This window comes from Peromyscus maniculatus, chromosome 21, assembly GCF_049852395.1.
Source record: "Peromyscus maniculatus bairdii isolate BWxNUB_F1_BW_parent chromosome 21, HU_Pman_BW_mat_3.1, whole genome shotgun sequence".
Lineage (NCBI taxonomy): Eukaryota > Metazoa > Chordata > Mammalia > Rodentia > Cricetidae > Peromyscus > Peromyscus maniculatus.
Genome location: NC_134872.1, coordinates 61,446,474 through 61,472,630, shown reverse-complemented (window position 1 = coordinate 61,472,630; position 26,157 = coordinate 61,446,474). Strand labels below are relative to the sequence as shown.

The 26,157-nt window shown below is 39.3% G+C and overlaps 1 protein-coding gene across 1 annotated transcript in view; it reads left to right on the top strand.

Moving 5' to 3' along the window:
• Positions 1-3,507: 3,507 nt before the first annotated feature.
• The window catches only part of Col19a1 (collagen type XIX alpha 1 chain), a 335,394-nt gene continuing 312,744 nt past the window's right edge, over positions 3,508-26,157 (top strand). The window contains exons 1-2 of the mRNA XM_076557961.1: positions 3,508-3,589; positions 14,446-14,572. Coding sequence (XP_076414076.1) covers positions 14,482-14,572 — 91 coding nt within the window. The 5' untranslated portion in view covers positions 3,508-3,589; positions 14,446-14,481. The remainder of the gene's footprint in view (positions 3,590-14,445; positions 14,573-26,157) is intronic.

Genomic DNA, 26,157 nt, shown 5'->3' with positions numbered 1-26,157 from the left:
TGTGCTTATTACATTTTTATTATAGTAGGGTTGCATGTGCACTGAGAAACTTTATATGTTACAGATAAGCAAAAGAAAGAAAATCCCTATAGTCCTCACCCCCAAAATAGCTAGAGTAACTGTTTTATAGGAATCTACAATGCAATCGACACCTGCCCCACCCTGCTTTTTTCTTTTCATTTAAATGCATGTGGCTAAGTTGCCCTTTAGCAAGCCTAAATTATTTTATACTTCTAGAGTTGTTGAGAATGATCTTTGCTTCTGCCAACATCACAAACAATCACTAATATTTAATCCCGGCAAAACAGGGGAAAGAAAAACAACTTAAATGAATGTGTATTTTTTTCTAATGCTAATTAAGTTAAATATTTCATCATGAGTTTATTGAATATTTATATTTCAGAGTAATTTGTCTCAGTGTTTTGTTTTGTTTTGTTTTGTTTTGTTTTTCCTGGTGGCTGTATTTTTCTGCCCAGGCTTGTCACTCTGTCTTTCTTAAATTGCTTTTGAGAACTTAACTCGTGTCCCTAAACTGTCCCCATGACTAGGCCAGTCATTCGTCTTTTATCATATTTCCTTTCAGTGTCACTGATCCCAGGACGAAGAAACCGAGAGAAAGATGCAGCTGTGATCCCCTCCTCCAGTCCCTTGTAAACCGAGTGCACGTCATGAGCTATATAGTGTCTTCCAGGAAAGGAAGCACATGGAAAGGCGAACCATGGGATATTAATTTCTCTGGGACAAGAAGTTTTCAGAAACAGTGGCAAAACCGGGCTTTAAAATGACTAGATGCCTAGCCTGCTTTGGATAATCTGTGAGAATTTAGAACTGATATGAATAAAGACAGCATACTGTAATACTGGCCTAGAATTACACAGGCCAGTATGCATTGCATCAAGGGCAAGTCAGATTCGGCAATTACAGTTAACAGTAAGTTCTGTTCATCCACTGTGGACGCATTGAAGTATTTCCATGGGACATGTAGGAAAGTCATGTATGGCTGTGCCCCGAAAAGTCAATAAAGAATGAACACTTTCATGTTTTGGTAACTAAGAAATTAGCTGGGGGCAATGCTGGGATTCTTTCTTCTTGGGAGAATTGGAAACTATGAAGGAGAAAAGTAAAGAAATAACAAAAGAGAAGAGATGTGGCATTGCTGGGTGTCCAGATGCAGGGAATGGGAGAAACTGAAGGAATTCAGAAGGGAGGCTTAAAAGAAACACATTGGATAAATTTAATATACCCAGATTATCAAGATAGGTTGCAATGTCCACCGTAAAGTGTTCAGCTCATGTAAGTGGAGCATATATACAGATATGAATCCTTTAAAGTGCTTCAAAAGGAACTGTCTCTCCCGTGCCACAGATTGTGAGCTGTGAGGTATACATGTTGAAAGTAGTTTTGCTTTTAAATTTTAAACAAAAATTTAAAGGGGGGGGGAGATGGAGGGAGAGAGAGAGATCGAGCTAGATGTTGAGTTGCTGTGGGAATTTAGCCATTTAAAATTCCTCAGTGATTTCAGGATACTTTCCCCCCAGCAGTGGCTTCAGAATCAAGGGGACCATGTATAGGTGTATTTGACTTAGATAAATAGAAGGTGTTTGGTTTAGTGGTCTTTCTACCTGAAGTCACTTTAAAATTCAACAAAAAGAATTTGATAAAATCTCAAAACTTATGGACATAAAACAGTCTAGATTCAAACCATTTCCTGAAGTAAAATGAGAGGGGGAGGGGGAGAGGGAGGGAGGGGGAGGGGAGGGAGAGGGAGAGAGAGAGAGAGAGAGGGAGAGGGAGAAAGAGAGAGAGAGAGAGAGAGAGAGAGAGAGAGAGAGAGAGAGAGAGAGAGAGAGAGAGAGAGAGAGAGAGAGAGAGAACTCTCGCAGGTGTGTCTAGGAACACAGCTGGGCCAATTTTAAAGTTCTTTATTGGTTTCTGAAGGTGTTCAAACTTTTGTTGGTTCAATGTTATATGTAACAAAAAGAGAATTGTAACAGAAACAAAACTGTATTTAGCTAATTCATAAACACTTTAAAGGTTATGAAATTATTGAGACAATGGAGCCAAAAATCACGGACTTCTTGCCATATAGCTTAAAAGTTTTCTCTTAAAGAGTAAAATATCATGAGTATAATTTAAAAAATAAATAAATAAATAAATAAATAAATAAATAAATAAATAAATAAATAAATAAATAAAAATTAAAAAAAGAGTATCAATAGGATGCAAATACCTGAATTTAGTAGTCTGTAAAGCCTGGCAGAAAAAGAATATGAAGTGTAATTGACAAATGAGAAAACCAGTGAAATAAGGATCCTTGAGCAAATGGAAAGGTTCACCAGGCGCCCAGGAAAGGCTCGTGAATCATGTCTTTAAATGGGCACCAGAGCTGCTCCACTCATGTGATAGCTGCCTTTGGCCTCTTTCCACAGTCAACCAAAAATTGGTGACGGAAATCACATGAGGAGCAAACGCATCAGATGGCTTGAAATCCCGACGGGAAAAGTGGTTCGTGGCACTCTGAGAACTCTCAAACTCCAAGTGTTTTCTTTGGAATGACAGGTAGGTTTAACACCCACCGCCAGTTGATGCTGTAATCGTCTCCCTCTGATAAGGTGAAAATGAGCTATCTTAAAACTTTTTTTCTGAGCATTTTTAAAAAATCTTTGCTACCTTGATTTTTATGTATTCCTTGGTTTGTGAACCTCAATGTGTGAAGCTTATGTCTATGGCTCTGAGGTAACACTTTCCTAAATTCCATCATTATGGATCAACAATACATCTTTTATCTACAACTGTGGCAACACACAACTAAAAAGAAAAAAAAAACATTAAATATTCTCTATTCCTTGGCTTAATCTTCCAAATTCTAGACTTTAAAAAGTCACACACACTTTATGTATATAAATATTTGTATGTATCTACTATGAATGGATACAGATCTGAAAATACACATATACTGTCTATTTGCTGCTATACGTACTTCCTCCACATGCTGAAAGAGATCTCAAAGAATTAAAAGACTAGTGTTTGCAACATCACTCCATTGAAGGACAATATATTTAACAGTCACAACACACCTTTATGCAGACACAAACCTGCATGCAGGATGATGATCAGAACTCAAGCTGACTCGATTAACTTTAAATAAACTCCAGACATGGAAATGAAAAGTAAAATATACATGATACCCTTTTTTTTTATTTTTAGCTCAACTGTTAAAAAGCCAATTATCTACCTGTGAATGTGTGCCACACATTGTACTTTGAGGACACTTCTTCATAGTCAGAGGTGAGAAAGGGTCTGCCTCCAACTGCCACTGCCTCTGGGAGATTGCTATTAAAACAGAAACCTGAACGACAGAATCCCCGGTTCTGTGTGATCAAGGAAAATCTGGGCACGAGTTGGCTGAGGACTGTCTTGCGGAGTCCTCCGTGCTCACCGAGTGGGAGGGTCACACTGGAGGGACGAATAAGGGCAGAGATGCGTCCCGCTTCCACTCGCTGGGAGCTGGCGCGGGCCACTCCGCGGTGGTGCGGCAGCCCTGTCCGGACTCCACCGCGCCTCCCAGGGGCTCCGACAGCAACCCAAGGTAAGCTGTGCGGCTCTACCACCGGCCGTTTTGCTTGATGTCGCCCACACAAGCCCGGTCTCTGTCATCTGCTGTGTTTCTGGTCATTTGCCTGCCTCTGCTTTTTAAGAAAATGTCAAAAACGGTCCTGCACGTGTGCATGTGTATTTCGGGGGTACATCTGCCCACCTGCGGTTGCGCATTCCCACGCAGAGCCGAGGGGGACCGAGTGCATTTTGGCCAGACCAGGCCACTTTGATACGCTACCTATAATGTGGCTCGTGTTTGCGCGTCCAGGTCACGCGGGCTCGCGCGTTCCACTTAGGTTCTCGGTGGGTTTTCGGGGTGGGTTTGGGAAGCAGAAGTGTGAGCGATGCTGACGCGGGTGGGACGGACCCCGAAGAAGGTTCCACAGGGGTAAACGCACGGAGCAAGCTACGAATTCTGCGGGGCTGTGGGCTGGGATGCTGTGCTGGGGAGAGGCGAAAGCCAGGATGCGCAAGCTCAGACGCCCGAGTCCCCCCCACGGAGTTACCCACTTCGACCCCCGCGGGGGTCCCCGAGAGCCCGGCTTGGGCTGGCCGGGGCGCGCGGATCTGGGACTGGTTCCCAAGTGGCGGGCCCTGTGCCTCCTCCAGCCCGCAGAGTGCGCAGCGCGTCCGGCCGGAGCGCAGCCGCCGTCCCCGCCGTCCTCGCTGCCACGGCCGCCGCGGGGACGTCAGGGTCCCGGCGCAAGGGGACGCCGGCCCGCCTCTGCCCGCGGCGGCCCTCAGCTCTGCGGGAATCCGGCCGGCGCCGCAGCCACCGCGGCCGGCCGGGAGGAGGGAGGCGGCGCGCACCGGCCGGGGAGAAGTTTGTTGGCCCGGAACCAAGCGCGCCACCGCGCAAGCCAGCTCCTTTGAAGCAGGCGGGCGATGAAGCTTAACCTTACCCCAGCGAGGTCTTGGAGGGCTCTGGAGCCGGTGGAGTGGGTGCGCAGGTTACCCACAGGGACTCCCTGGGAGGCGGGGGGGGGGGGTGGTGAACGCATGGTAGTGGGTCTCGGGGGACAGTGGACTCGGCAGTAGAAAGGATCGGACCCAGCTGCTGAAAATGTGTACTTTTAATAGAACCATCCAGGACTGCGACAGTGGGTGATGTGAGACCTAGCTCGAGGCTGGGAAATGGAAGGGTAACAGAAATAAATTGTGCTGCCTCCTCCCACCCCATCACCAATTCAGAGACTACTTAACTTCCAACCTCTCCTTGGAGATGAGGGCTGAGGAGTAAAAAGATGTGAGGGTGGTAGAGGCGCTTTGGAGAAATTTACATCTGCCTGCTCCTCACCCCCAAGAAAGCGAGCTAGTGAAAGCAACACTCCCGCACAAACCAAGGCCTAGGGTTTGTTCTCTGAGAGAAAGGAAAGAAGGCTGGCTGGATAAGGGTGGCCTTCAGGTTCTCCCGAGAAGGCCAGCAAAGCTTCAGGGCCCTTTCTAAGTAGAGAGCTCTTCACCAGGCGCCTGCAAAGGAGCAGCTGGGACGTCTACGTGTTTTCATGGCGCAAACTGTAATTTCCCAGTCCTGAGACAAACGGACAGGATTCGCCGAGAGGGATAATTGTTCAGGGCACAAAAGAGGAGGTAGCCACCGGGGTTAGAAAACTCATTCTCCCTCCAGGAGAAAATGTTGGAAGTGACTGCCAGGTGCTTTCATGTGGTTTTGACCAGAATGATTTCTGCCCGTGTCCTGAAAAAAGAAATTCGTGATAATAGAGCAGGGAGAACGGCTCCATATGGACAGGTAAGAGAAGTGCCAAACGGAAGGGAAGAAAGCCGCGTGCAATTATGTTTGTATCTGAATCATTGTTATCCCCAAATCCTTCCCCGGCAGATGGGAGTCCACGGTATTCTTAAAAAATGGAAACTTTCCATCTATTTTTCTGGTCCTGCAGTTTGGTCTCTTTTGCTGAAATCTCAGTTCTTTTTTTTTTTTTTTTTTTTTTTTTTTTCCTGAGGCAGCAGAAATGGGCCGTAGGTTCTAAGCATGTGATTCTAGAGATAGAAGACATGGACAGGAACTATAGGAATGCGACTCATAGCGTCGTATGTGGAGATCCAAATGAAGAATGAAAAGCAAGCAGGGGTGAAAAGAAGGGGGTAATAGATACACTAACACATAGCCTTGAAGGGATACTTCCGGGTGGGAAATGGAATGAATGGGCTGAGTTCAATTACTCCAGGCAGGCTTTGCTGAGAACTTGTGTCTCAAAGAGGCCTCTGCTTAGACAGGCTTAGCAGAGGAGAGCAAGCAGGGAAGACAGAGGGAACGGCCTATAGGAAGGCTTCAGGTGTCAAGGGCTGAGCACAAGGTGAGCTGAAGTCTGGGATGAGGAGAGCTGATCACACCTGCCAAGAAGACTGGAGAGGGGAGGCTGAGAAGCTGGGGGCACTGGATGCTGCTGTTGTGTAGACCAATAGCAAGACAAGCAGGTGAGGAAGTTGCATCGTGAAGTTAACAGGAAGATGGAGATTGTAGACCAGCAGGCCTATCTTATTTGTATGTAGACTGTGAATTGGAAATGCCCCTCCCATGTGTAAGAAATCAAAGGCAACCATGCAATGTTAAGAGTTTCATATCAGCAAGCCAACAGAGACATTCAGACGAAAGAGAACCCAGAAAAGGTGGAGGAGTTGAGATAGTATACAAATCTATCAATATGACATTCTGTCAGAGGCAGGGATGTGTCTACAGAAAACAGAACCAGAGCTTGTAATCAGAAAACAGTGTGGGTCAGCCGCAGTTGTTGAGATGGAGGGTATCTGCAGAGTTATTGCAGACAGCTGTCATTGAGAGAGGCATGTCAATGAGGCAAACTCACTGTCGGGAAGGGAGAAAGCCACTTCGGTATGTTCAAGTAGAATCTGAGGGTGGATATCTTCAGGGAAGTGGACATTGTTTTTGAAACGAAAGGAGAGATCCTATGGAACTTTGAAGCATTTAAACGAAATTGGTCAGTGGTACAAATGTTAGCAGTCAAGGAATGTGCTTTTTGTGGGCACCACAGACCAACTCCAAATTTGTTATTATTTTTGAATCTCACTAAATTACATTCACCAAGACTTCTTTTAGTAATTTTTCCGTACTTCCCTACAATTCCTTATTTCCCATGTATCCTACAAATATTAAGTAGTCCCATGTATAAACTATATTAGCTTATAGTTCTCAATATCTGTTTTGCTTTCATTGAAAAATTTGCCGTAGACTGTGTTCCCTTTTCAAGCTGGTTGCATAGCTACCTACTGATGCTAGGTTTACAGGAGATGAATGAATAAAATGCAGCCATTTATTTTTCTTTAAGAGGATACGTAGAGTGAGTCATTACTGCGTAGTCCAGACTGTGGATGGAGAGGAGGAGAGCTCAGTGAGCTCAAAAGGAGGGCATGGAGAACCTTGCCTAGGATGGGGCTCACAGACTACACACAGAAGATGGCTTTCAAACTGCAAATGAAAGGTGGAATGAGAGTACCCAGATGGTGAGAGGACTGGAATGGAAAGATACTTCTGAAAAAAGAATAAGCAAATAAGTAAATACATAAATAATGTATGTTTATTAAAAGCACCATCAAGGCCTGCAGTTACAGTTCAGAGGTAGTATACTTACTACGTACAAAGCCCTTATTTAGATCCCCAGCACACACCCCAAAACATGGGCAAAAGCGTGTATTTGGGGTATTGCTTATAGTTTGATGGAACAGTTTGGAAAGCAGTAGAGTAGGGGAGATGAGACTCCTCCATTGTTCCAGAGTCTTAAGTCCCTTGCTTCGTAGTACACAATGAAATGCCGCTGGAGATGGAAAGGAGAGCCCTAACATGATCGGGCCGGTTTCAGAAATAGAATTCTTAGCCAGGACTTCCCACACTTTGCTGTAATCTGGTACTCCACTGGTGTGGATGGTCACTAGTTTGAAGCTGTCCCGGAATACCTAGCAAAGCCTTGTCAGGAGAGAGAGGGAGAAGGGATTAATTTTAAGCAGTTGGGAAATAGAAACTAGGGAAACAAGAGCGGAGGAAAAGGGTCTAGCCGTAGCTGTTGCAAGAACTAGAAAAGAGTTTTAGTTGGATCTGTTGTAACTTTCAGGACTAGAAATGACACCAAAGTGAATGAACAGTTTTTGTGGAGAGAGTGTGCATGGTTTCAAAAGACACGCTTTGCAAGGATTTGACAGGCTTCTCTCCAGGTCTGAAGTGCCTAGGGTGTGAAGAAGACATTGAAGATGGTTTTGGAACTTAATGCGTTCCTACTCTGGCGGTATTTGTAACTAAAACATAAAGGTGAAGAGATTTCTGTGCGGTTTTTAGGAGGATAGAAACCTTGCTCAAGTTGTGGGAGATTTCTGTGCACTTATTTCAATTTCATGAGTAAAATAAACGATGAAATTATAAAATAACTACACATCTATACCAAAAAAATTGTATCTGATTATTAGCTTAGGGGTTTAGCTCTGTATTATGTCTTTTCTGTTGGCTTTTTTTTTTCTCTCCATGAAAGTTAGATTCTCAAAACTGACAAAAGAACAGATGTGTGGCACCTGCTGTTTTGCTTATTTACACAATGCCTCACTTCATAACAGCATAACGAGGTTTTCCTGCTAGAGTTATGTATGGACATACTGGAGAATAGTCAAGAAAGTTTGATTTAAAAATCAATCATCTACCCTATCATTTAGCATTCCCTCTGTAAAGAATGCTCTGGAAATGTGGCTTCTTGCAGACATATGACGGGTCAAACATATTCTTTCTTTTTCCAACAACAAATCCTATATTGGAACAAATGAAATCTCTAACAAGAATGATTTTTTTAAAAGAACAAATTAGATACACACATTTTAAGGACTTCTGGGATTTGAAACTTTGTCTAATTCATTTCCTCATCTTTCCAACTTACTTGTTTGAAAGTTGAGATGTGTTACTTTTAATGTGATAACCTCCAAAAATTGAATCAGCATTCTTTCCCATTATCTCCTTTTTCTTTTAATGTGTGTTCTTTTCATAATTTTTGTTTGTTTGTTTATTTGTTTTGCTTTGTTTTTATTTTGGTGACAGCTCTGTTGACCCACCCCTCATGTAATACATAACTTCAAAGATGTACCATGATCACATAAAATGTAAAATGGCATAACAGTAAAAACATTCATATTTATTCTGATTGACTCTGCCTTTTGGTGACAGGCTTCTGTACAATTTCATATAGTAAAACCACCATCATTCCATCCACTGGTTTGTCCACTTATCCATCATTCCATCCACAGGTCCATTGTTCTGTCTTTTCAGATTTCCTGTCCTTTTGTTTTTTCTTAAAAAACTAAGTGTGTGCTTATTTTGTTCTCCTGGACCACAGTGACATCAGGCACTTATTTACTTATTTATTGTTATTAGGTATATACACATTACATAAGTTTACCTATATAACATGCAAGCAGGTGCCCATAGAGACCAGATGGTATCAGATTCCCTGGACCTGGATTTACAGCCAGCAGTGATCTGCCTGATGTCGGTGCTGGGGACCAAACCTGGGGCCTCTCCAAGAGCAGCAAGTGCTCTTAACTACCTAGTCATCTCTTAGCCCCAACACCAGGAAATTTTATTTGACTCACTGCTATATCCCCACCATTAATTCCCCCCCCCAATTAATGATATATAATAGGGCTCTCATCCTATCAGTGAAACGAAGGAGTAAAGTTTTCAATTGATCCTTCCTTTGCTGTTTATGTTTTCTATGTACAACTATAGACTTTATGTTATAAAACATAGCAAGGGATTCTCCAAAATCTGTCTTCCTTAGAAATCCATTAGATTTTATAATAGCTTTAAAGTTTTTGAGAAGTGGACTAAGAACATTTTAAGAGATACTATCCAAAACTAATCTGGTCTGCAAAAGCTGAGGAGAATAGTGGGTCTCAAGTAGTGGTCAGGACCAGGCATTCAGACATCCACTACATTGTTGCTGTCATAGCATTGAGAAAAAGGTTTCAGGCAGGCCTATCTGAAGGATTTCAGAGGGTTTGTTTTAGAAGGTCTGCTGGTGTCTGTGTAGGCCTGTCAGTGCTGAGCACACACACACAAGTATGACTTCACATTGTGGTACTGGATAGAACTATAAAGGTTCTGACTGGGCTCTTGATAGGGGATGAATGAATATTTATGAGGAAGTGATTTAAGATATAAGGATCTGAAAGTCATGCCCTGTACCCTGCTAGTAAATGACACATTGTAATAACAAAAGCTTTTTGATCAAGCAAACCTGGATTTGAACCCAAGGCTTCTGGATAGATCATTCTATGAGCATTCATGTCTGTGGAATGGGGACCTGATATCTACCTTCATTACAAGACTTAGGACCTAGGCAAGAGGGTCTAATCTTCTTCCTTCAACCATGTGGGTTCTGGAAGAAAACTCAGTTCCTGAGGCTTGACAGCCAATGCCTTCTTGACTGAACCATCTTGCCAGCCCAAGATATTTACTTGGATAAAAGGAGAAAAATGTGTGTGTTTTTAAAATCGATATTCCCAGTCTCTGAATTTTTTTCAAATATTTAGGTATATGTTACATAGCCTTCTTACTATGTACCTTGTAAATATTAGAAGCAGGCATTGTTTATTTCTGAGCTATGAATATTAAAATAAATACTACACACAAACTATGTCCTATTTTAGAAAATGAGACCACATAGAACCAATGTTTTCTATACTTCTATTAAAAATGTACTGTAGACACTAGCTTTGGACAGGTTCTCCAGAAAGCAATTCCAGGGTGTTGAGAAACTTCAACCTCTGCATACATTGTCCTGTGGCTCTATGTTAATCACTGAACTAGGGAGGCATTGGGCGTCTGTCTTAAAGCTTAACTTCAACTGTGAAGAGCAAAGCACTAAGCAGTGATAACATTGGCTCAAATTAATTTATCAAACTGTCTTGATAATCATCTTATGAGACCTAAGGGGACAGATAGAAAACTGCCGTATTCCAATAGTGGGGTTGGTTAAAGCCACAGATGAAGAAATCCAAGGAGGGAAACCGCAGTAAACTCAGGGCAGCAACCAGAAGCCTGAGCTCAGTCTATGTCTGGGGACAGTGATAGGGAAGAAGGAAAGGACAGATTCAGAAAGATATGGTGACGTTTTTCCATGGCAGTTTTATTGGGGTCAACCCAGCAAATACCTCCAACATAACTTTAAAAAAAAATCTAGCAAATACATGCTAGTGAAATAAGGAAATGAGGTATCCAACTGGACAGAAGAGAGATAGGTAGATGTATGTATATATAGGTAGATAGATAGATAGATAGATAGATAGATAGATAGATAGATAGATGACAGATAGGTAGGTAGATAGGTAGATAGATAGATAGATAGATAGATAGATAGATAGATAGATAGATAGACAAATGAAAGACAGATAGACGATAGGTAGGCAGGCAGGCAGACCAACAGATAGATAAAAAAGTAAAATAGGAAGCAATGGGTCTGTAGGGAGATTAGAAGGGATTCTAAGGTAATGTGAAGTTGAGGAACCCAATGAGTGTTTACAGAAGGATGAAGGGTTGGCTGTTGGAAATTCAGAAGGTATTGAGTTAGGATGGCGAGGGAATGGATTCTTGTACAAGTTTCTGCCGATCTCACTTAGAAATAGTGGAGGAGGTTCAAGTACCCAAACATTTGATCAACTAATCATACAATCTTCTACTTCAGACACTGTGAATAAATAAGGTTAATGCTAAGTTCTGTCGTGTTCTGAGTGTCTCAAGGAAATTGTTGGGGGAATGTCAAGACCGAATTCATATCAAGCTTGTGACTTTATAGCTCCCCGTTTTTTTGTTGCTGTAAACCAAAGTCTTGATGAAAATGAATTTCTAAAACCATTTAGCACTTCTACTTTTCAGATAGCAAATCAACCTGAGCGGAAGAGATAAGTGTAGCTGCAAATTAGACTAACTATTCTTTAGCAGCTATAATAGCAGACATCTTTAGAGTACATAGTTCAATGTCAGTGCTCCTAGCTTGCAGGTGAATGAAACAAGACTTTAAAATGTTCCAGAACTTACATACAAGTAGCAGAACTCACATAGGAAGCCAAGGTTTTAACTATTATGTTTCAGTGCTAATTGATCAACTGAGAGAAATTACCTCAGTTAAAAAAACAATCACAGATCTCCCTGACAATGGATCAATATTTGATATAGAATTTATTTGAACTAGAATTCATTTATTTAACAGTTACTAACAGACATGAAATAATAACTGTGATCCATTTGCAAGGTCATGTGAGGATCAGGACTAAGTCAGTATCTAGAATTCAAAATAAATAAGACATAAGACCAGATGTTCGATATTTAGAACTACACATACAATTTTGACATTGCAATTGCTGCATCTAGCTATTCATCCAGAAATATCTAAAATCTTGAATTAATTTTAAAATGCTGAACTGAGTATTTGGCATGTGTACATAGATTATCAAAGATGGTGGACTTATTGTTCTCTAAAGAGAGTCTATTGGCAGAAGTTAGACATTCGTGTGATGAATTCTTTCAGGATTGGCTCTTTATTAAATGGTAGGTAATGGCAAATAAGTGATTTGTGACTCTTGAATAGCTATTTCTAATAAAAGAGTAATTGTCAAATAAAATTGAGGGCTCCAGTACGTTTTTTCTTTCAAATTATTTCCATTTTAGCTAATTCACTACAGTAAATTAATTTAAACAATGTTAAATTTTCTGTTATAGGATCTAGAACATTTTGTTGTATTTTATGTTATTTTGTATGTGTATGGATATTTTGCCTGCATTTATGTCTATGCAGCACACATGTGCCTGATGCCCATGGAGGCAAGAATAGGGCATCAGATCGCCTGGTAGCCCTCTACAGATTTTACCTGCTGAATCATTCATTGTAGTACCTGCAGAGGAGGAATATAAATTCTTAAAGGCACTGATGATGTTAACAGAATATTATAAAATTTATAATAGGCAGTGCATGTATCAGTTTCCTTTTAAAGAGAATGAAGGTTGTATATGTGTAGTTGTAGTTATAGGAGTAGAACTCAGTCCAGTAACAAAATAGATTATGTAAAATATGATGATGTCAATTAAGCCATATATATAAATATAATATTCTCAAACAGAATCATGAATGATAAAATTGTCTTTAAGAATTCTGAATCATGGTATTTTATACCAAATAGATAGCAAGAAATGAAAAAACATAATAAACTATGTTTAAAAGTCTGTGTATGAAAGGATACAGTCAGTAGACTGAAATGGAACCCCATGAAATAAGAGAGAGCATTTGTTAATTATAAACTGATAAAGGGTCAAAATTTAGAATATATGAAAAGATAACAAGAGCTAACTATTAAAAAAAAAACAGAGAAAGTGTCTGAGTGCCATTTCTCCACAGAAGACATACAAATGACCATAAGGTACCTAAAACATGTTTAATATCACTAATCCTCAGGAAAATACAGATCAAACTCACAATGATCCACCCTCTAATACTCATTAGTATGGTATTGACCAAAAAGAAAGAAAATAACAAATGTAACACAGGATGTGGAGAAATCAGTACACCTTACTAGCAGAAGTGTGAGTGGTATGGGTGTTATGGAAAAACAGCATGGTGGGTCCTCGGGAAATTAAAAATAGGAGAACCATATGATTCACACATTTTCTTCTTTGAGCATATACCCAAGAGAATTGTAAGTAGTGACACGGATTGATGGCTGTACATCTGTGCTCATAGCAAGTGTTCACAACAGCCACAAGATGGGAACAAACGAATGTCCATGGATGGATGATGAACAAAATGGGCGTTCACAAACAGTGAAGTATCATCTAGCCCCCAAACAAGAGAAAATTCTGACACACGTCTCAACACAAATGAACTTTTAGGAGCTTGCACTGCTGGCCAGGAAAAAGCTTAGTCAGTTAAATGGACCAACATGAAAACCAGAGATCAATACCCAGAATTCACATAAAAAAAAAAAATGGGTGTGGTGGTGTATGCGTGTAAACCCAGCTCTGGGGAAGAGCTTGCTGGCCAACCAGCCTACTCTAAACAGAGAAAATGAGGTGGTGAATGAGAGACCTTGTCTCAAAACACAAGGCAGGTGGCTCTTAAGGAGTGTGACACCTGGGTCTGACCTCCATCTTCCACACATACGCATGTATAGGTGTACCTATGAACACACGACTGTAGGTACCTTTGGGTATACGCACACCGCCAAAGACATTTCATTGAGTAAAACAAAGTCACCAGAAGACAAAAGCGGAGTGATTCTGCATATGAAGATACCTACGATAGTAAATCTATAGCAGGGAAAGTAGAATGATAATGGGGGATTTGCAGACAATGAGATGGAAACATTTGTTTAGTAGTCACAGACACCCAGTTCTGCAAACTGACAAGAATTATTGAGCTGAATGAAGGAGGGGACTGCAAATCAATGGCAATGCACTTGATTACACTGACGTGCACACTTAGAAATGGTCAAGATATGAATTTTACAGGACAATCTATTTTACCACAATTTTTAAAATTAAAAAAAATCATTTGAGTGGTATGGCTTTAAAAACTATTGAAAAAGTGGGAAAATTTAAGTGATAAGAATCCATCATCATGAGTAATTAATTGAATAATTAACGGAGAAGGAATCTAGGAATATTTCCTGAGTACTCATAAAGTTTAAAATATGTGTTAAAACACTCAGTTACGTGTTAGAGCATCATATACCCTAATACATAGTCATATGGTATGTAGAAATTGATTGCTTTCTCTTTGCTGGTTCTGTGGCTGTGATAGAGCAAAGTACAAACTCTCACCTTTAATGCTTCTGCCATTACAGATCTGTGGTCCTTGATTCCCATGGTTTCAAGGCACAATGAAGCACACTGGCTCTTGGAAACTGTGGACTTGGGTGGCAATGGTCCTGCTTCCTGTTTCCACTTGTGTGACTGTCAGGGACAAGCCAGGTATGTGGGTCACCTCTCTACCTGATTGAGAAGTGTTATCTATCGTCCTTAAACCATTTTAAAAAATCCATCAAAGCAAATCTTGTTAAGGTTGGAGAGGCTGCAGATTAGATGTACTGATATAGAAAAGAGAAATCATTGTTTTCTACCACTGACCTTCACACAATGCCCAGGATGAACTTCCAAACGTTTCATACGCTTGTTATCTAACTTTTTCTGTAATTGGAACTTGTAAATTGATTATATGCATGTATGTCTCTGTGCATATATATGATATTATCTCACATTTTAGCCTCTAAGAATTATTTGTTCAAGTTATGTCTTAAAATTCACCACTAATTAGGATTAACAAGGACATGTCTGCCCTTAATTAAGAAAAAGTGAAAAACAGATTCTGAAATGTAAAAAGAAATAGAGTTTAATTATATGACAGCACTGTGGTGTCTCAGATAATAGAAACAAAGGGTGAACACATCTTTACAGTATCCAATAAATAGATATTTATTCTCAACTGTTACATTTATTAATTTTCTCTTAAATATTCCCAAAGGTCTTTCCAGAAATTTGGAACATTTATTTTCATAACTGACTTTTAAAATTAATTGTGCCTGTATAGATTATTAACTTACATGTACTTCATGTTGCAAAGTTGAAGTGAATATGTAAGATCAGTTGCTAAGGAATGATCAGATGGATGTATTCTGAGAACAATCACATAACGGTGATGTATCTTGAGATCTGAAGACTGACTCTTTCTGTGTATGTTCTCTTGAAATAGTTCTTAATAATTTTGATGACAAGGCACAACTTCCCTCTCATACAGGTTTTTGAGTTTATATACACACAGAATAAAAACTGTCATGTATAAACAATTTTTGTCCATTTTGTCACTGATTTCAGAGGAAGCCCATTTCCTAAAACAGTCCACATGAAAATTCAAATATTCTATTAACATATGTATGATAGCCTGAGTCACATAGTCTTAGGGAAAAGCATCTTTTCTGCAGTGAGAAATAAATAAACAGTGACAGCTAACAACTAAAGCCATGTTAAAGTAAAAAGTTACTTAGGGAGATCATTATATTATATTCTGATAATCTGCTCTCGTAAATTTATGTTTCTTTAGCAAGAGAAGGTGCTCTGTTTTGCAATTTCACATGAGTGGGTGGGCTTCCTTTACCTAGAATGGAGGCTAAATCTTTAGCTGAGTGGTGCAGTATTTTTGGCCATCCTAGTATGTAGGAAATGGTTTTGAGTAGAACTACAGTGTGAAGGCTCTGCACAAATGACTCTGGTTTTAGCAAGAGCAAGAATCCCAGAAGGTACTGATTCCTGACTGCCTAGCAGAGATTCCTGTTTGCTGTTGAAGCCATGGAAAATTCAGTTCTTTACATCTTTGACAAGTCAACCAGTTGAGTCTAATGCAGGATGACTGGGGAATGCACTTGGGGAAATACTCACTTTGGGGATAATTAAATGCCATTTTATTTTCTTTCTGATCTACTCCTTAGCCAGTTATCATCTGCCATTTTATTTTAATCTCTAGCTTTAATAAGCTTTTATTGTAAGAAGACCACTTATGGTCTCTACTTTGTTAAAAATATGCTTTGCTATACAAATACAGAAAAAGTCATTAACCATAACAAAACTGTCTATTGAATATCCCCAGAACTCAGTCATTTTACATAACCAAACTTCCATATTTTACAATTCCTCTAAATATTTTACTTTTCTACATTGAATATCACAGTTCTTTGATCAAGTTATACTGTATATATAACTACCCAAATGTATTCTAGCCCCAAATATTTTACTGAATTAGTTTCTTGAAAGATTTTTCTAAGAACCTGAATTGTAATAAGATTCACAAAACATGCAGCACTAAAGGAAATAAAGAAAGAAAGCACTGTGTTTTCTTATGCCACTTGGTAAAGGGTGCCTGTAGAGCGAGAAGTGTATTTGGAGCATGTCATGGCAATTGCTTCACCTCAAATATCATTTACATTAATTGAAAATGTCAGCACAGTACCACCACAGGGACAGTTGGAGAATGTGACACACTAGACCTGGCCTGGCAGGCTACTCTCCTTGTGTCTTGTCTTGTGTGTCTGATTCATGGGGCAAGGTTCCCTTTTTAGTTTTCTCATGTGCAGACCTGTGTGTGTGGTCACTAACCATTTACCGGAGGGAAGTGATTACATCTAAAAATAAAATCGAGCAAATCTGAGGGAGAGGCTAGGGTTTCAGTTCTGGACTTGGAGAGGTTGTCAACAGTTTACAGTTAAAACTAAATGTAATAAAGGATACCTCGTGTCTTCACGGCTGTCCTCCACTCACTCTATGGCAGCCTTAACGATTACCTGGAATATCATGGCAAGTGGGACAGAACTCAAGAATAATCTGGAAGAGTCAATAATAATGCAAATTGAAAAATCTTGGATTCAGGCATTTCCAAGTCTTTGATCGATTTGCATTATATTCACATTATGGGCTAAGATACATTTGTGTGTTTTACAGTGACAATAAACTTCAACTTGACCATGGTAGCTTCAGCTCAGCTGCCAGGGTAGAGAAGTGAAACGTATTAACATATATACAAAGCTCAAATTTGCTTTCATTGGTTGCTTAAAGCTGGATCCTCTGTGATAGAAACTTGCATATCACGTGGCTAGTATCTTCTCTTAATGTGGCCTTAAGCGTAAGTTCTAAGTTATTATAAGGGATCCTTCAAACAAACAAACAAACAAACAAACAAAAAACACAGAAAACCAGACTGAAAAGCACAGGTGAAGCAGACGGCAGGATGCCATCGGAGAGAATACTTTTTAAATCAGTTTCAAGCTTCATACAAACCATCTAGCTGGTATGGAGGATATTCACAGGACCAAAGCTAAACACAGAAACCTCATTAAGTCAATTCTCTACTAACTTAAGGGAGAAGTTATTAATCTTAATATATAGCTTATAATTGTTTAGAGAAAAATCTCCTATGAACCTTGTGTAGAAATTTGTCTTCTCTTCTTTGAATAACTCTCAGCGCTCAGTAGGGTACCACCTCAAACTCTTCAGAGTGACACATGTAGAACTTCACTCCTAACCATGGAAAGAGCAAGAAACCATCCCAATGACTGGAGGCCATGCCTCCTAGCTAAGTATTTTCTTTGGAGAAAGAGTTTTGGATTAAAGCTAAGTAGTGAAGGTACTTGTGTGACCTCTTGTGACCTTTTCCTAAAATAGCTGTGTCCCATTTTTTTTTCTCATTTGGCAGCCTTTCTTTGTTCATAGTATTTTTGTTATATCATAGTCCAGCATGCCTTGTCTAGTTTTGTTAGCCGTTGATTTACTCTCAACATAGAATAGTGGATATTCTGTTCTCAAATGCTTTGGCAACAAATAAAATAAGTGCACAGGGGGTCTGAAGCACAGCCAGAAACAGTGAGTCAAGAAGCCCCTCGATGGCCTCTACCCAATATGAATTCTGTCTTTGCCTTTAGAAGATATGAGAGATGGCTCAGTCAGTAAAGCGCTTGCCTTTCAAGCTAAATGACCTGAGTTTGATCCCCAGAATTCACTGGGTTTTTTTTTGTTTTGTTTTTTAAGCCACCTATGGTGGCACAACCATGTAATTTCAGTCTGGAGAGACAGAGACAGAGTCCTGAGGCTTGCAGGCCAGCCAGCCTAGACTACATAATGAGTTTCAGGGCAGTGAAAGAAGCTGTCTCAAAAAAACAAGGTGGATGCCTCCTGGATGGTCCTCTGGTTTCTATAAGCATGTGCACACATGAGTACACACACCTATATGCACATGCGCAACTGGGCACATTTACATTCAAATGTACACCACACACACACACACACACACACACACACACACACATACATAAAATATAGAATACCTAAGGGACCTTTTCCATCCACCTATAGAAGACAGACTAAGTAGATCTACATCTGCACACAACTGGTGCCTCTACCTTCTCCACCTCTGATCTGGAGAAGTCCTAAGTAGTATCCTACCTAAGGAAAGCAATTCTCCTTAATGAATATTTGAGATTGATGAAAGAAGTATCAAGTGAGCTAAATTTTCAATTATGGCTTCGTAAGTAAACTTCGTTATGTACATATGTATGTGTCTGTGGTATGAAGAAAAAGGGAAATCAAGGCAGGAAATGGACAAGGGAAGTAGCGCAATTCCTGAGGTGATCTCCGACTCCTCTCTTCTTGTCATACTCCCTGTGTGATCGTCTGTTCCTGTGCTTCAAAAGTGAATTATGTCAGTTCCAGGTGTGCTTCACAGCCTTGATCTGTGTCAGCTTTGTAGCTTCCTCTTCCTCCCTCCCTCCCCGCTTCCTTCTTCCCTTCCCTTCCCTCCCTCCCTTCCTTCCTTCCTCCCTTCCTTCCTTCCTACTTCCTTTCTTCTTTTCTTCACTCCTTCCTCTATGGATAAAGATTTTAATTGGCATATAACATTTGCACATATTTCTGGGATGCAGTGTGATAATTCAATATGTGTGTGTATATATATATATATACATATATATATATATATATATATATATATATATGAAGATCAAATGTGATTCAAAGGATTTTTATATGCTCTTAACCATTTCTTTGTGTTGGGAAGCCTTGAATTCTGTTTTCTCATTATTTATACAATTTCTAATACATCATTGTCAACTGTAGCTGTTCCTTCTGTAAGACAGAACACAAATCCACCCCCACCTTCGATTCCTCTATCCTTCAGTATTGCTTGTTTTTCTGGGTTTTGAGACAAGCACCTGACATGAGCAGCTCAGGGTTTATTTTGGCCCATACTTTAAGGGTTCGGTTCCCAGCACAATACCAGAAGACTGAGGCCACTGGCACATTAATGCTCAGTCAGGAAGCAGAGAGATGAATGCAGGTGTTTTGCTTGTTTTCTCCTTTTTGATCATTCTGGGACCCCAGCCTAGGGAATGATGCTGCCCATACTTAGGCTGGGTCTTCTCACCTTTATTGACCTACCTGAAGTTCCCCGATAGATACACCAAGCAGTTTGTCTTCTAGTGATCCTAGATCCTTTTAGGTTGACATTAACCATCACACCTTCTTAGTTTCTTGTGACTACTACTCTACCTTCTACTTCAATGAATTTGACTTTTCTTTTTGAGTGCCAGCATCTGAACAGGAACACACAGTGTTTTCTTTTCATGGCAGGCTTATTTCACTTAATATAAGGCCCTCCAGTTCTACTCATGTATCTACCAATGACAAGACTCCATTTATCTTTATGGCAGAAATCCATTGTGTATGATTGTGCTGCATTTTCTTTGTCCAGTTATTTGTCAATAGACCTTTATTTGTTCCTATTGCTTGGCTGTTAGGAATACTATTGTGATAGATACAGAAATAGACATCGTTTTGGTATAAGAATTTCATTACATTTGAAAATATCGTGTAGTGGGGTAGTCTGATTGTATTTAGTTCCATTTCATGTCTTCCAAGGAGTTCCACACTATTTCCCACAAAAACTGTATTAACATATTTGTATCAACAGTGGGCAAGAGATCCCCTTTCTCTTCATCATCTCTGTCTATTTCTTATCTTTTTGATAATTCAAATTAAAGTGAGATGTTCTCACTAGGTTTGAATGTGCATTTCCTTGATGCTGAGTTGTATATATATATATATTTGTTTACCTTTTGTACGTCGTCTTTTGAGAAACTCAGACCATTTGCATATGGTTTTAATCAGATTCAGTGTCTTTTCCACTATCTAAAATTTAGAGTTCCTGGCATGTTCTGGTTATTAACCAATCACCTCTAGTCGGTTGAATAGTCTGTTGATGTGTTCTTGCACTCCGTGTGTTGTCCCCTTACTGTATTGATTGCTTCTGTTGTTGTACACAGCTTCCCAGTTTCACACAATCCCATACCCCTAATTCATAAACTTCTATTCAGTCATTTGAGTTGTTTAATGGCTTCTCAATCTTAATACTTCTGGGTACTCCTAACTGCCATTGATTAGTACACATGGTGTCTAATGAACTCTTATTTCTATGGGAAGACTTCAGTGTGTCAGACTCTTATCTAGTTACACAAACTAAGTCTCCTTCCACCCTCTGTTCATCTAACTACCATGGCTTGTTGATTTTTGTATCTCATTCCTTTTGCCTTTTCCCATCCTCTCTGTTATCTATGTAGTCCAGGCTAACATCATCTCTGGGCTCACAGAGTGTGGGAAAGTGGCCAGATAAAATCTCAAGCTAAATTTGAAGTTTAGATAAATAAGGGATGATGTTTTCGAGTATGCCTGGATGTTCTAGACATTGTATCAGACATACTTACGCTAAAATATTATCATTATGTATCTGATATTTGATTATGAATCTTCTGTCTATTTTGTATGTTGGGCAATCCTATATGATGTAATAAGAAGATACAGATGGCCAGGGAAGGCTGGGCTCATGTAGGGGCATTTAAGTGAAGGCACAAAGGCTGTGAGAATAAGGTCCCTGGGCACCTGGAAAGCAGCCAGCACAATGGTTCTGAGGCAGATAGCTGCTCAATATAAGGGAGAAATAGTACAAAGTCCAGGATGCCAGAGTCATGGGAATGAAGGGCAGGGCGATAGGGGGTGGGGTAAGGGCACATGCTGCTGTGTTTGGTGATTGTAAATAATCTGATTTCTAAGTCTGCAAAGTCGAAAGCTAGATGATGGACTCTGGCACATTTACCAGAGCAATGGACACTGTCCTGTGAGTTCTCCTGGGAAATGTGCTTCGTTTGTTTATTCACAGATAACATACAAATAGCAGGCTTCTGCGTTTATAGTGTACAGTCTGTCTCAGAAAGACTTAAATCATGATTATCTGAGAGCTATGATAGATTCATCCCTCCTTATCCACAACAGATATATTGCAAGGCTTCCAGTGGGTATCTGAAGTTATGGGTAGCAGTAAACCCTACATAAATGTTTTTTCCTATACCTATCCATTACTTACCTATAATGAAGATCAATCTATAAATTAGTCACAGTAACAGATTGACAGCAATAGCTGGCACTAAAATAAAATTTAAAAAATCCTCAATACTCTGAAATTAAATTTAAATTAAAAAAATTATTTCTGCTCGAAAAACCAAAAAAAAAATTTCTGGAATAGTTTTCATTTAATATTTGCATATTTCAGTTGGTCTTGAGTTACTAAGATCTCATGATGCAAAACTCACACCAGCAGGACTACTGTTAAAATGCAAATGTGTAGAGATGTTATACTCTTTATTTTTATCTATGTTTTAATTTTTTTTATTTTATGTGTTTAGTGTCTTGTCTGCATGTATGCATGTGCACCACATGAGTGTCTGTCTGGTGCCTACAGATTTCAGAAGACCGTGTTGGATCTCCTGGAACTGGAGTTTCAGATGGTTGTAAGCTGTCACTTGGGTGCTAGGAACCCAATCCTGGTCCTTTGAGAGAACAAGTGCTCTTAACGGATGAGCTGTCTCTCCAGCCTCAGATATGTACATTTTAGCAAAGTTAAGATATAAATGGTATCCTTACCAGGAAAATGGCACATTTTCTTTTCCTGTCATTCTGTAAGTGATGCTAAGACCCTTCAGTAAACTACAGAAAGTCTAATAGGACACACTGGCATTCTTGAAAAACATTCTTCAAGACTCTGAAAACTCAGTGTTTCCCTTTGCCTTTGTATATGCAAGAATGAATTTGCCTCCTGCTTTTCCTAAGCTAGATTCACAAAGGTTACTAGCTCGTATTTGGCATGACCATTAGTAAATAAACACAAACTGCTTAGGTATTAAATCAATTGAAAAGACAAAGCTGAAACAATAGATTTTAGCTGGTCTTAGATACAAGAAGAAAGGGGAAACTGAAAAAAAAATGAAATAAAATAAAGCGAAAGAAGAGATTTTAACATGCTGTCAAGTATTTTAGTGAATGCTATAATAAAATGAAAACTTACATAATTTGGAACAGAAAATTCTAGATGATAGAAAAGAGCATGTATTTAAAGATGTGCAAACATTTTTTTGGCAAAAAAAATGCTGTTTGTCTGTTTCTGTTTTCATTTTATATGTTTTAGGGATCTTGTCTAAAAATCCTCGCCTATAGCCATAATATATATGTTTTAATGTTTCTGTGCATCATTAAAACCATATTTTATGGGGCTGGAGAGATGGCTCAGTGGTTAGGAGAGCACTGGCTGATCTTGAAGAGGTCCTGGGTTCAATTCCCAGCACCTATACGACAGGCTCACAACAACCTGTGACTCCAGTATCATAGCATCCAATGCCCTCTTCTGACTTCTGAGATTACTGCAGTCATGTGGTGCACATACATACATGCAGGTAAAACCCTCAAAAACACACATATATTTTTAAAATATAAGTGAACTAGTTCCAAGATATAGTAGGCTCTGCCTCTGGTAAAATCAGAACCAGAACCAACATGTCAAAGGGGATTCATCTTTTAAGCACATAGTTAAAACAGCTGATGGGAACAAATACATTTCATTAACGAATTCTTAGGTATGTTATTGTTTTGTTTTAAATATGTTTTTGAGAGATGTTCAATACAGGAGAGAAAGTTGATTTGCAAGAAATGTGTTTTTCCGTACCCTTCCGTTGAGTAGCTGCATGACCTATTTCTCTAGGGTGACTCATTTTCAGATGACCAGGAATCAGAGAGCCAAAAGCTACTGTTTAGATAAAGTCATGACATACGCAAAGCCGAGATGGATGACTTTCCCTTTGTTTCCTGTCGCTCCTTCCAATATCCCACCAATCCTGTAGACTGCCCGGGTCTTTCAAGGCATGTAAAGAGGAAGTTAAGTCTGACAGTCATTAACATTAACACTTAAGCGTGAATTTGCTAAAGCTACTTTTACTTGCTTTTGAAAAACTGTTGAGTTCTGCAAGCAATGCATCTTCCTTAGAAAGATGGCATTCCAAACTCTGAAATACTTCAGAGAGCCCCTGAGGGACAGAGTTGCTGTGCTTGCTCCGGTCTACCAGCAATAATCTTCGAATCTTATGCATAAGTCTAAAGGTACATTAATATTAAAATGCACATGTATGCTTATATGTTTATATTTGAATAAATTAACATGCCCAACCTGTGATAGTTATTTCCGCTGTTTTATATTAAAATGTTTATGTCAATATTTAAATTGATTAGCATATCTAGCTTATGACAGGCATCCCCACTGCTTCTTTCTTCATTTTTGTGCAATGAATTCATAAATCTTCACGAATTTATCTTATTGTACCTTAAATCTTAAAACACTTTGTTTTATTCAGCTGTTCACGACAAAACATGTGTTCTAAAGGTAGGAAATGGCATTAATGTTTTATAAACTAAATACTTTCGGTGGAGGAATACATAAATATTGCTGGAAATGTTGAATCCCATTTATTTCAAAGCAGTGTGTTTATTCCGTTGACATCAACATATATTCACAAGGAAGAATTTAAATGAGATTTACAGTTTCCTAGTGGAAACAGTCCACATACCTCCTGCCCTCTTCTGAAGTCTCACAGCAAGGAAGCCTTTCTGCTGTCCAGAGATTTGTTCTGCCAATCAGGCATGCACTGTATCTTTCCTCTATGTGCCCATGTTCTGAAGAATGCCAGGTTCCTCTTACACTTTATTGCCAATATAGACATTCACAATCAGTATACATGTTTTATTGAGATTTTGGTTTTTTTTATTTAAAGTTTAGAGCTGTTTTTAGATTAAAATATTTTCTTAAGGGAGCTGCTGTTTTTCTCCTTGTATTGAGATTTTGCTTATATAGTCTAAAGTTAGTAAATGTTAAAAGCACAACACACTGAATTTTTACATGTTTATGTGTACACTCATGTAGTTATCACTCAAATAAAATCATAAAATAGATCCCGAATTCCAGAAGATTCCTGTACACTTGCTCTGAGGTGGTACCCCTTCCATGGTAATCAATCCTCTAACAGAGATCAGTTGTATAATTATCACAAAAATGGAATAGGTAATGTGTATTTAGGGAAAATGATACTCCCCCCACTTATATTACCTCTAAGATCCAAACATTTCCATAGGTAAAGCCAAATCATTTCTACTGTTATCTAGTTTTTTCATTGTTTATTGTGCAGTAAGTATGTCCTCTTGTTGATGGACTTTTAGGGTGTAACTTTATGAGTAATGATAGCACAGACATTCTTACCTCACAAGGTCATTTACGTTCATGTTTTGCTTTCATGTCTCTTGGGTCATTGAGTTTCTCATAGAGTTCATGCATCATTAGCTTCAGTAAATACTGTCAAACAGTTTTCTCAAGTGGTAGCACCACTTTCTACCACCACATGCAATATAGAAGAGCTGAAAACATTAACTGTTTGTCACATCCCCATCAACACTTGGAGTGATAGTTCTTCAATTTTGGTCATTTAATGGAATCTCAGTAGTTTCCTCTACATCTCTGATTACTGGTGAGGTGGTACACCTTTGAATAGGTGAGTTGTTAATTTGGAGATTCTGTTTTGTGAAGTGCTTAAAATTTTTTGAATGTATTGGAAATAAACTTTGTCGTGTTTTGCTCATTTGCGGGAGCTCAGGGTTGGTTCTGGATTCAGTATGTCCTTGGATACTTTCTCCTTATGTGTGCATTGCCTTCTCTCTTTAAGATGCATGTGTTAGAAATACCATCTCCAATTCTCTGGCTTGTCTTTCCACACTTCTGATCTTTTGATTAACACAAAATTTTTGATTAACAAGTGTTTTGATTTAATGAAGCCCCGTTTATCAATATTTTCTTTTGTCAGTAATTCTTTGTCTCTTTCAAGAAACCCTTGGCTTCTCCAAGTTCACACAGCTTTATGCTTTACCAAACTTGATTTATGTTTTGTTTTTCACATATATAATTTTCTCTAATTTCTGCATGCAGTATAAAAAATCAAGATTCAATGTTTTCCTGTGTCAACATCTAATACCAGAACCCACTGATTAAAAAGGCCCTCCATCTCCCACTGGACTGCTGTGGTCTTTTGCAGTAAATGGAGCTATATGTGGAAGGGTCTGCGTTTGGACCTTCTGTTCTGTTTGATTGGTCTGTCTTTCTATATGCACACTAATGCCATGTTAAAAGGATTCCTTATATCTCAATGGTTTGCCTCCAAGTTATTGTTCAGCTTTACCTTTAGCTATTTTTGTTTCTTTGTTCTTCCATTTAAACTAGACAAGAGCTTGTCAGTTTTGAAACACACATGCACACACACGCACACACACGCACACACACGCACACACACACACATACACACCATACCCTGACTGATCTATTGGAATTGGGATTTTAATTGTCATTCAGAAAGAATATGTTATTTGCTTTTTTTTTTTTTTGCAAATTATATGATAGCATTACTTAAACCTTGAGACCCTTCTAGTCAAATATGCAATGGTGATTCCTTGTCACAACTCTAGGTCTGAGGTGTATTTGTCAAATGAAGGACTGAGGCATTCAGTAGTTGTCTGGAAAATTCGAGGTTTTCACTTTCAGCCAAGCAGATGGTCAGTTTGGCCATAAGCAGTTTACTTTCTGTCTATACTATAAAGTTTAA